The 12,029-nt window shown below is 39.2% G+C and overlaps 2 protein-coding genes across 8 annotated transcripts in view; both read left to right on the top strand.

Moving 5' to 3' along the window:
• The first annotated feature begins 48 nt into the window (after positions 1 to 48).
• LOC106745040 (general transcription factor IIH subunit 1) lies at positions 49 to 4,069 on the top strand. Of its 3 annotated transcripts, none has more exons than XM_014620282.1 (8): positions 49 to 171; positions 800 to 1,004; positions 1,367 to 1,568; positions 1,723 to 1,879; positions 2,004 to 2,543; positions 2,626 to 2,965; positions 3,079 to 3,254; positions 3,331 to 4,069. In XM_014620282.1, the coding sequence occupies exons 2-8, from the start codon at positions 851 to 853 to the stop codon at positions 3,451 to 3,453; spliced, it is 1,692 nt and encodes a 563-aa protein (XP_014475768.1). In that variant the 5' UTR covers positions 49 to 171; positions 800 to 850; the 3' UTR covers positions 3,454 to 4,069. The 3 variants fall into 3 exon arrangements, with proteins under 3 accessions (XP_014475768.1, XP_014475769.1, XP_014475770.1); XM_014620283.1 differs by having other exon boundaries at positions 49 to 177; XM_014620284.1 differs by lacking the exon at positions 49 to 171 and having other exon boundaries at positions 816 to 1,004; positions 2,638 to 2,965.
• Positions 4,070 to 5,315: 1,246 nt separating this feature from the next.
• The window catches only part of LOC106745048, a 12,096-nt gene continuing 5,382 nt past the window's right edge, over positions 5,316 to 12,029 (top strand). For 2 of the 5 annotated variants that reach the window (XM_014620297.1, XM_014620295.1), the window contains exons 1-4: positions 5,316 to 6,013; positions 6,513 to 7,489; positions 7,571 to 10,223; positions 10,324 to 10,733. In XM_014620297.1, coding sequence (XP_014475783.1) covers positions 6,761 to 7,489; positions 7,571 to 10,223; positions 10,324 to 10,733 — 3,792 coding nt within the window. In that variant the 5' untranslated portion in view covers positions 5,316 to 6,013; positions 6,513 to 6,760. Of the gene's footprint in view, positions 6,014 to 6,512; positions 10,224 to 10,320; positions 10,734 to 12,029 lie in introns of all 5 variants that reach the window. The other 3 variants (XM_014620296.1, XM_014620294.1, XM_014620293.1) reach the window with 2 other exon arrangements.

Raw genomic sequence — 12,029 nt, 5'->3', positions numbered from 1 at the left:
TGAGCAACATAGTGGCGTCAGTCGCCGCAGGTCGATGGTGTTGTCCGTACCGACGGTCCGTCCGTAGCCGTCCTCGCCGCGCGATGCGTCCACCGACGTGTGTTTCTGCACATGGCCGTGCCGCCCGACGGGCCTCTGCACTGCTCCGCGATTTCTGGCGCCCAGCCACCGGTAAATGCACGTATTCTCATCGGATTTCACCGCCATGTGAGCGGGAAATGCGCGTTTCGTCCACGAAAACGTGCGTGGAGCCGATTTTCGCGATATTTCGTGCGCTTTATCGAAGAAATCGACACTCACGGTTACACCTCGGCGCACTGTATCGTCGCGGTGTTGGCGCCGCGACGCGAACTTACTGTTTCCACGACGTCGCGAATCCTCTCCCTCTTTCTTTCATGTTGTAACATTCTTATTTTTCGCGCAATTTGTCCCGAGAAAATTGTCGAAACTACTTGGGCGCGAAATAATGGTTGCGCGATATTCAAGGACGCTATGACAAGCAGCTCTCTATATAGGATTTTCTATATAGGGCCTCCTTTCTTCTTCTGCTTGTCGTCTTTTTCCATGGAGATCGCTCATACTGCTAAAATATCGCGAATACGACATCTCGGTATAGTGATAACGCTCGATATCAGTGTTTTGGAAATCTGAAATATAGTGTTATTCTATTCTTAAAATCACTTCATCTTTTTTGTCTTTTATCGTATTATAATTATGTATAATACAATTTTTTCATTAAGGTATACTGTTCGTGCATAATTTAAGAATAACAAATGTGTTATTTAATATTTTTTTTCAGGATTGCGTCTACTATTTTTAGAAGAATTATACTATACTTAGTATTCATACCATGACTACGTCATCGGAAGATGTTCTGATGCAAGTGAGCCAAGTACGTTACAAGAAAGGAGATGGTACTTTATATGTGATGAATGAACGAATAGCATGGATGCTTGATAACAGGGATACCGTATCTGTTAGCCATAAATACGCTGATATTAAATGTAAGATTTTAAGATATAGGATAAACAGTAAATTAATATTAAATATATATACAAGGTATATGTCACAGTGATTGAATATACATGTTTCAATGATTAAAATATTATTTGTGTATTTTTCTATATTAAGATACTTTTCAATATATGGAACAATATAATAAATGAAATGTTTAGTTAATTTGTGATTTTGTTTCATTTATTGATAAGCATTTTAATAAACATATATATATATTATTAACGTTTCTATCATTGGAACATGGTCAATTACTGAGATGTTTACCTTACGTGTTGTCATTTCTCTTAAACAATTACAAATAACATAGAAGATACTTGAATAATATGATTAAAAAATTATATTTTTCTAGTACAAAAGATATCACCAGAGGGGAAGTCAAAGATACAATTACAAGTAGTGTTACATGATGGTACATCATCTACATTTCATTTTGTAAATAGAAATGGACAGGAAGCTCAAATCAAAGATCGAGATGATGTAAAAGAGTTACTTCAACAGCTATTACCAAAATTTAAAAGAAAAGTTAATAAAGAATTAGAAGAAAAAAATAGGTAAGAAAATTGGCAATGGTTTGTCTAATATTTAAAAATAATATGTAGTGATCTATGTAAAAACATATCATTTTTAAATGATATGTAGATCACTACATATCATTTAAAAATGATATGTAGTGATCTAATATGTTAACTGTAATATATATTTTAGAACCCTACAAGAACATCCTGGGCTACTTCAACTATATCGTGATCTAGTTATCACACAAGTTATATCATCAGAGGAATTTTGGTCACAATATGCTGCAGAATACACGCAAGCTAAAAAGAGCCAACGCCAAGAAATAGGTGTTAATAGTGCTTTCCTGGTAAAGCATCCTTAATTTTTNCCCCCCCCCCCCCCCCTACCCCCCCCCCCCTCTTTCTTTCTGTGTGTCATATATATATGAATTATTACAGAATTACCTCTAACGACTGTTCCAATTTTCTTAGGCGGATATTAAACCACAGACTGATGGTTGCAATGGATTAAAATACAACTTAACTGTTGACGTGATAGAATGTATATTTAAGACTTACCCAGCTGTTAAAAGGAAACATCAGGAAAATGTGCCTCACAAAATGTCAGAATCCGATTTCTGGACAAAATTCTTTCAATCACATTATTTTCACAGAGATCGTATCAATGCTGGGACCAAGGATCTTTTTACCGAATGTGCCAAAATAGATGATCAAGAACTTAAAAAGGACTTGCAGTCTGGTATAAATGACCCTTTGCTGGATATCACTTCTTTCGAGGATCAATCGCTGGATGAGAACTACGGGAGCGGATGTAGTAAATCTGACAAAACGTCAGGAAATATTGTTCACCAGAGTATGATCAAGAGGTTTAACCAACATAGCATAATGGTTTTGAAAGCAAGCACTGCCAAACAGTCTATGCAAATTAATCAGCCACAGTTAAACGGATCTACACCATCTGCGAGTAAAGACCCAAATAATCAGCCGGATGATGGACCAAAGGCTAAAAAGGTTCAATATATTCTGCTCTATTTTTACGTATTTATAATCCGCATTAATATATTTTAGAATGGTCATGTTTAATATCTTAAAGTATCTTTTGCAGCTTAGAATACAAGAAAAAATATTTTATGATGATCTCGACACGAGCTGTGACATGAATACAAATAATGGAACACCACTAAAACTGACACATATAGATAGATATTTGCACGGGCCTGTACCAGGTTATGGAAGTACAGAGCCAACTTCCGAAGAACTACTTCTTACGTTAAGTCATTTGAAGAAAGAAGCTTCCGGATGGGTGTTTGGTAACACGTTACCACGGCAAGCAGCGACGTCCTTAGTCAGTTCGGCTGCGGCAGTGTCAGCTTTAGGTGAATTAACACCTGGCGGATCCTTAATGAAAGGTTTCCGAGAGGAAAGTCTCGGACGTAAGTAAATTATTTTTAATACAAGTAGGAAATGAAGCGAATAATTTATTGTCTCTCGTGCTGCTTATGTGTCTTCTCTTTGGCGTGTAAAATTGTTGAAACAAATATTACAGAATTAATACCAAAGGATTTGGAGAAAGAATTACGTAATATATATGTGTGCACGTGTGAACTCTTGAAACATTTTTGGCGAAGTTTCCCTCCAACGACACCACAGCTTGAAGAGAAAGCGATCAGAATGCACGAAGCTTTGCATAGATTTCATTCTGCTAAACTCAAGCCTTTTGAGGTAATTATCATGTATAGTCCGTTAAACATATATTGATTCCTACGAATTTTATACAGTATGCGAATCTCATTTCTAGGATCGCGTGCAGAGAGAGTTTTCTGCGGTTAGTCAACACTTAACGAGTCATCTCAATCAATTACTAAATACTGCATACAGAAAGTTTGCAGTATGGCAACAGCGAAAAATGCAAATGAGGTAGCCGTTCGTTAAAATTCCCTAAAAGTAAAGACATAAAAGCAGAGCAATATAAATCATCTCTACACATACTGCATTTTGTAATGTTACCGTAATTAGATGTTAATATGAATGTATTTTACAAAAAAAAGGTGAAACCAAAGCTACGTCGGGTCATGCGTCCTGTGCTGCCACGTATACCGTTTATTTATTATTACTATTATTACTTAGAACTGCTTGTAACTGTTTCTAAATTACTTTTGCAAATTTATCATCCGGACTCAATCGCGACCAGTAATGTCAATTTGAAACTGTTTCCATGATACATGTAGCTTGTAGCTTATTTATTTACTTCTAGCAAATTATGTAATAGGTCTAAGCGTATGAGAGCGCGTTTATTGAGAATGCACAAATACCTCTACGTTTATGAAAAAAGTGGATTTGTAAAATCGTGTGAAAAAAAAGTAAAAACCATATAGTTGCATATAATTATCTAACGTCTGTAATATGCGACTATTTTAAGTTCAATATGTCATAACAAGAAGGTAGGCGACTGGAAATATTGTACGATATCAAAATAACTGTGATACCGCCACTGTACAGTTTGAAGCTTATTAATATATATTTTTTCGCCTTGATAACGCCTTTGTGATAACGATCTATTTTGATTACGTTATTTTGTTGATACACAGGAGAATCGTTTGCGCATCTTTCGTTTGTTTCTTATCTCTTTACCATTTACTTTCACAAAAAACGAAGATTGAAATATGGTTTTTCTTCGCAGTCGTATGCGATCAAGTCAATATATTTTGTAAATTCGATAGAATCTCTAAGTAATCTCCGGGATCTTGGGGAATTCTTGGCTTCCTACTATTTATTTACCAAGGACAGTGGCATTGGTATACTTTGTATGATATCTGCGATATACTCAACTAAGTGTCTTAATTGTTGAATCCTATTTTTCCTCGTGCTACTGGGTAAGGCGATCTACGAGTTTTCATAAACTGCCTACTCGGTCTCTACTGTAGCAATAATTTGACAGTTATAAAAATAAGTGGTATCTCCTCTCTCTATTTCGATCAGTAACGAGATTCGCGCGTTATTCTATTACAATTATTATGATCATTGCTAGGGTAACAATTATAAATATATTCTTACATTATGATTATATATATATATGTATGTATATATATATATATATATATATATATGTGTGTATATATATATATATATATAATTTATATATATATATATATAATAAATGTTATCATTGTGATTATGATTCTCAATATCGACTTGACTTTCATTATCCCGTCTTTCACTCAAGAGTCATTTTGCACGCATTTATTTTAAAACATAAACTTCTGAATGAAAATCGTAATGTGAACTTCACGGAACGACCAAGGAAGTACGAATTCAATTTCACAATCAACAGGTTGCAGCTGAACTTCGTGTCTATTTCTACTCTCTGTAAAAGACTTATTTCGTTATCCAAACCGAACGCAATGAAGTAAACGCGGGTAAAATCGTAAGCCGTAGAGTATCCAAGACTTTTTGTAAAATATCTCTTTTTCCGTGAATGTATAACGTGACTGAATGAAATTCACGAACAGATGTACACGAAGTATCTCATTCGGCTACGATTTAAAAATCCCGCGAGTTTAGCGCATGTATTGTATTGGGTGCGTACCATTTAACGCTCGCAACGATTGCGAGCGTCATTCTGTCTTTGTTTCTCTTGGATGTTAAACAGTGACAGAATGATGCTCACAATCGTCGCGAGCGTTAAGTGGAACCTGCGTATTATATGCAGCGGTGTTGACACAATTTACCAAAGTAGACGGAAGATGGCATGGTTTATTGTTGACCGGGATCAAAATGGCGGCCTGTAATGGGCAATGCGAAGCTACATTGTGCACGGCGCGCACAAACGCGACTACCGCCGCGACAATAAATAAATGAGCCCGATGCGCGAGATCGAGCCGTCGCGACGCGTGTGCGTATCCCGGATGATGTAGGCGGCGGTCGGCCGCGTGCTAACGTTCGCCGCTTCTCTTCCCAATCATGTGAGCACAACAGCTCGCAGCTCGATGGTGGTGGTGGTGCTGCTGGTGCCGCCCGCGTATCGCGTGTTCACCGCGTTCTTCATACTCGTGTAGCCATATTTATAGTGTTATTCGCCGAGCGACGTCGTATCCTCGGCTCTCCGGCGAGCAGCGTGACATTCCGCGCTAGCGCCGCCGTTCGGTTGGTCGCACCGTGTATGGCACGTATGTTAAAGGTCGCGCGCGCTCCTACGAGCGAGATCAGCATTGTCGTTCTCGCGGTCAGGAAACGACGGGTATCGTTTGTATACCTAGCATGCGGTGGCCATCCGATTGTCTTCTTGTCGGACATCTGCGTGCAACAACTGTGTCGTTATCACGCGTAGCGACTGAGAAACAGCAGTGTCACGACCTTGGTACGCGGAGAGAGACGACGCTTCGTCGCCGGGCACGTCTAGATTTCGCGGACAAGCTTGTCTGTCCGCTGTTTCTGGTCGCATCGTCGCATCGTTGTGCTTTGTTGCGGATTTTGTGTAGAACGTAAGCGAATTGATATAAATTTTCTACGTTACATCTACTCATATGGATAGTGTCCTTTTATTCATATAAGATTGTATTTCGAGATTATAAACATGCTGACTGCACGATTATTTTGTGCTTGTCAATGGGAACGCAAGAGCAGAAGAGATTGTCATAGTGGCTGCAGCGTAATCTATATTCTGTTTATTTTCTTGATATCTATTGAGTTTTATAAAAAGCTTTACAAAGACTTTATATTGCTTGTGTGATATTGACTACTTTGTAAAGCGCAACAGTCTATTGTAAACATTTTTAATTTGCCTGTAGCTATATCGAAACTATTGAAATTATGAGTGTATATGTGCATATATATGTACAAATCGTCAGATAACTAAATAGCTTATTAATACATATCATACACCATGGTATATGTCAATAGTTTTGCTATAATTATAGATAAACGTTGCTTATTATTTAATATAACATAAAATCAAGCATTGAGTTTTGTATTCTTTTTCAGAGAAGAATGGGGATCCTTCATTATCATACAACTAGTCCTAATTGTTGGTTGTATTTTTTATGACTGCATTTACTGGAAGTGTTTTCAGTGTTTATGATTTTATTCAAAAGTTTCAACATATAGACATACTGAAATTGTGATAAATAAAGTTATGTTATGAATATCTCGAGGTGTACCTTCGATACAGTGAACAGAAAGAATTTGCTGACCTTATACCAAGCAAGGCACTCTAGTGCCAAGCTTGGGTAATGGATCCCGTTGGTTCGTGGTATGCGTCTTATAATCGTCTCACTGCCAGTGGCAGCAACGGTACATTTCAAACAACATCGACCACAACAGGTGACTTTGTATCCCATCATTTAGCAACGGCTCCCACACAAGCAGTGCCATCGACAACAACGTCGCAGTTACTTTTACAAGCAGCCCATACAACAGTAACTCTGGCAGGTCAACCATCTCCTTTTAACCCGGGGGGATTCCTGTCCCCATCCCCCGTGGGTTATGACGTCTTCTCTCCTTTGTTCCACCATCCTAATTCCAAGCAGGCGCATTATGTCACCCAACATAGGCAAGCTCTCACTCAAGCGCAATCGGTATCGGCACAAACGACGAAACAAAATGCCACAACAGAACCCGACATCCCTGCTTTGAGGGAGAATTACAGCTCGACGCATCAAGCCACGTTCTTCGAGCAGCAAGGTACATCAACATCACCTACATCGACATTGGCCTGGACACATCAGAGTAATGCACAGCTTCCTAGCCCTTTTGGCATTTTACCGCACGAAAGTGTTGTACCTTCATCTCCGGGCCCGCCTTCTGCAAAGCCTAATAGCACCGGCTATGAAAATAATTTCAACGCTCATTTCAACACGACGCAGACTATAAACAACATCAACTCTCAGTTAACCAGCCCGTCCGCGTGTAGTACAGATTTCAAGGCGTCCGGCTGTCCAGAGGCAAAGAAGCCAGTCAATGTAAGATCTCAGTCGCCTTCTGTTAACATAAAATCCATAGTTTCCACATTACAAATCAGTAGTAGTCAAACATTTTTTCAGCAAGTTCCGACGACGTTCACTTCCGACACCCTGACGAATAGTTATACAGTGGGCAATGGGAATCAGTCATCTGGTAACGGAAAGGTGCAGACGTCTCTTCAACATCAGCAATCGTGCATTGTGTCGACACCGAACAACACCTCAGGCAAAGAATACAGGATACCGCAACCGCCTTCCAGATCGACCGCGTCGGCGACAATTTTTCTAAATAATTCTGTGCGGTCGAGCGCATCACAGGTTCAAGATAAACAAGGGACGCGCAATAACAATTTTACGTCGCCGCCTAATAAAACGGCCGCTGCCACACAGCAGAGTATCCAGACCAAGGCGCAGACGAAGATATATCCGGAATTAGGGAGCCACGTTGAACATCGAAGAAATGAGCCACAGGGACATGATAACAGCCAATCGTCGCCGATTAGCTTCTCTATTATGGATAGTCGTAATTTGAATTATGCCGCGAATAATACCACGAATTGCAACAATACTAATGGCAAACTTACGAGCAATCAAAGAACATCGTCGAATGGTAACATACAGTCGCATCCTCAGCAGCAGCAGCAGCAGCAACAACAGCAACAAACGTTTCACATATTAAATCAGCAGCAGCACCAACAACAACAGCAGCAGCAACAGCAGCAGCAGCAGCAAACTACATCCTACAGACATTATTTGACGGGATCAACAAGCGATACGGAATATCATCACACGGGCAGATCGAAGTCCGTGACTTCGACTGATTCTGCATACTCTTCTAACACTTCGACTCAGAACGGGCCTGACTGCGGCGTTGTCGTTCCACGGCGACCGAGTCCTCTGCAAGCTCATTCGCAAGCCAGTCCATTGGGTCATGTTCCGAGTCCGGCGTATCCCATGTACAACAGTCCAATGGCGACAATGTCATCACCTTCGCCGTTACAGCAACACACTGAAAACAACGGTAACCAATGTACCAGCGGCGCGCCATATAAAACTACAGTTCAACAAGTTACTCCACCGTCACCTTTGGACGTTACCGTTCCTAGACCAGCATCGCAAGGACAGGTTGTGTATTCATCAGTGATCACTCGAGCACTAGGTACTACGGAAAACAACAAGGCCACTTATAATACGGATAATAAAACTTACGATAGGCAGCAACAGCAGCAGCAACAAGATTTCACACAAGCACAAAAACAACAGGTTTGTTGGGAGACCGATAATCGACAAACAAATAGCAACAGAAAGTTCGTCACTGTATACACTGGCGCTAATACTGATATAAACGCGCAGAATTTACCAGTTCAACAGCAGGTACAAAGACTTGTGAACGTGTCAGACAGGCAGCAACCGTATTTCGAGACTAATCAGGTAGCACTACAAGACTTGAGCAGTTGTAGAGGAGATCCTATGAGTATTGTGAAAAATTTGCAGACACTACAACAAAGCCCCTGTCAAGTACAGCAACATGTTGTTATTACTACTCCGACTGGCACGACGGAACAGCAAAAACAAGCTGAGGAACGACGTAAAGCTGATAACGCTAATAAGAAAAGGAAGAATTTGGAGAAGGGTGGACATTGTACACCGCTGAATGAGCTCACAGGCACTGCAACAATGACGGAATATCTCAGTAGAATACCTCCGCCGGCTCATCACAATGCGAATCAACAGCAGCAAAACGGTTACTTCGATTTTGAACGATGGAACTTACCGCATCCGCCAACCAAGATGTTCCCTACCACATCGGGTGCCTTCAGTTCTCAGTCTTCGTTGCATCACACAAGTAATTTCGTTGGCACTCCGGCTCACCAACATCAGTCGTTGATGGTGTCGCATCATCATGCACCGCCACCTATCCCGTACTTTCCAACTTTCCATATTCCAGCAGGCCATCACCCGCATCATCCGCATGAATTTCAGTCTTCGGTTGACATAACACCGATAGGGTTCAATGAAAACGTCACGAATCAAAACGCTAATTACAATCAAGAAATCAGAAATGATCAGCCTAAAGTGATTGTTCCTAATATTGAGGAGGAGTTAGGTTTCCTTCAACAGGATCAGCAGCTGATGCCAACCATGAATCAAATAAACAAAGATTTCAAACGATCTAACAAGGATCATAATATGGGATTCATGACGAGTTATTTGAAATTTCTGCAAGGTGAAAGGGACCCTTCGCCACCACCTGCTATGCGCGGTGGCAGGAAAGCAACGTGGAATAGGTCAAAGCCATACATACCGGTTGAGTCGAGTAAACTCACGGAAGCTTCAACGAACGGTGAAACTGTTAAACCCCAAGAAAAACCAACTTCAGTTAAAGAGACACCGGCGATAGATTACGCTAATGATCCTAGGTACTTCCCGTTGCCGAAGGAAAGAAAGAAACAAAATTTCGACTCGAGTGACGACGGATTTACTAGCGACGATGACTTTTTATTTCCACCAAAAAAAACTGAGAAGAAAATACAGAATGCAAGTAACACAACCAATACTGAGGTTATCACCATCAAGCCAGAAGGTCAAAAATCCAAGAAAGGTAGGCCCATTAAACCTGGCGGACCTACAGATAGGAAAAGAAAAGCGGCTGCAGCGGCGGCGGCAGCAGCAGCAGCAGAAGCAACCGCGAATGGTCCTAGCGACAAAAAGATATTGAAGAAAGTCGAAGAAGGTAATATGAACATATTTTCAGAATGTAAATAAATCTTCTTAAATCGTAATTTTATGACTGTAAAAATACATATATTTCTATTTTTTTTTTTGTATAGTAGATCCTTTACTCCTTCCTCCGAGACGTGAGACCTCGAGAAGAAAGGCGAAAGAAAAGACTTCGGCGAAGCAATTTTTGGATCGGCAGCAGGGAATAGACTATTTCGACAATGACGAGGAACAGGTCGATTCCGATTCCGATCCAGCGTGGACACCTGCCGTAAAATTGGCCGGAGATGAAGAAGAGAAGAGAAAAAAGCGTGCAAGACCTGTTATCACGAAAAAAATTAGGAAGATTTTGGAAGAGGATGGATACTCGTCCGGGGAAGTCATCGTTACAAAAAAATCAACCAGGAAGAAGCATGAGGTGTCTTCAAAGAATTCTAATAGTTCTGGCAAAATTTCTTGTAAAATTGACGAGAAACTGATTGCATCAGTGAGTGACGAGGATATTGATATTTCGCCATTCAAGGTATATAATTTATATAATATATAATATATTAATTATGTATTATACGTAAACACATACATATATATATATGTATATATATATATATATATATATACATACAAGATGTCTCATTTAAATCGATTCAAGCGATTCTCCTCAAAACTATTGGTCTTATATTAAATTGGTATTATACCAACAAAATATTTCGAAAGTTAAATAGGTTTTGAGAAGGACATAATCTGATGTCAATAGTTTCTTTGTAGGTAGAAGTGTAGAGGAGACAAGAAAGTCAATTTTTTTTGTAATAATATCATATGGGTTTTTTTTAATTGATTTCTCTGCATGCAAAAGTATTGGGGTAAGATCATCGAAAAGTGAACGAGCATCAGTCGTCGCTCGCTGCATTGCTCCGCCCAGAGCTACCAGATTGTGGGACATAGTATACCACAATTACATGTGTGTAGCATATTCATGTACTGAAGCAAACGCTATTCGCCGCTTCGGCTATACAGATATGCTATGCGTATATAGTGACGTGCGAGGGGCAGCTGATTCTCCTTGTTGCTAGAAAATCTTGAAAAGTAAGCCATTTATCTTATAAACTGGAAGCTATCTTTCTTTATACAAACATGTATACGAAGCCCGATTTATTGCTTCCCGTGTGCTCATTGACCCGTACAGATTAATTCCTCGTTAACAATTATAAATTTTTCAAAATAGTATGTGACTTTCCTGTTTAACCCGTTCTATCTGCACACAAGCGCTCGTTTAAAACTTTCCGGACACTCTATATAAGATATCTGATGGTAAGTACGTACAACAAAAAGACCCAACTAAGAAATTGCATTATAAAAATTATTTTGAAACAAACTCATTTAGAATATAATTGTATTAGCAAATATTCTACTGTTATATTAAATATTCTTAGCTATATAAATTTAATCTTGCATTTCCTATAAAAGTTATGATATCAAAAGGTTACGCCAAGTGTGAATGATAAATCAGTAACATTTCAGTTTTCAATTTTATAGGTACAAGTTGGTTTAACTATATAAAAATTTGCAGATAAGAATTGTTGAGAAAGGTGTTAATAAAAGTAATGATAAAAATAAAATAACTAGCAATGAAATAATTTCGGAAAAAAATAAAGACACAAAAACACTTAGTACCTGAGTCACATAATGAAATACATATTAATATATCAGTATCTTGATTTGATTGTCATTAACTTCTGAGTAAGTATCTTTAAAACAAGAGTATTATTTGGCCAAGTAAAAGAAAAAGTCAAGTGCTTTTCGTGTACATCTATAGTATATA

The sequence above is a fragment of the Dinoponera quadriceps genome, unplaced genomic scaffold, assembly GCF_001313825.1.
Source record: "Dinoponera quadriceps isolate SergipeBrazil2010 unplaced genomic scaffold, ASM131382v1 scaffold717, whole genome shotgun sequence".
NCBI classification, from domain to species: Eukaryota; Metazoa; Arthropoda; class Insecta; order Hymenoptera; family Formicidae; genus Dinoponera; species Dinoponera quadriceps.
This window is presented reverse-complemented; position numbering and strand designations above follow the sequence as displayed.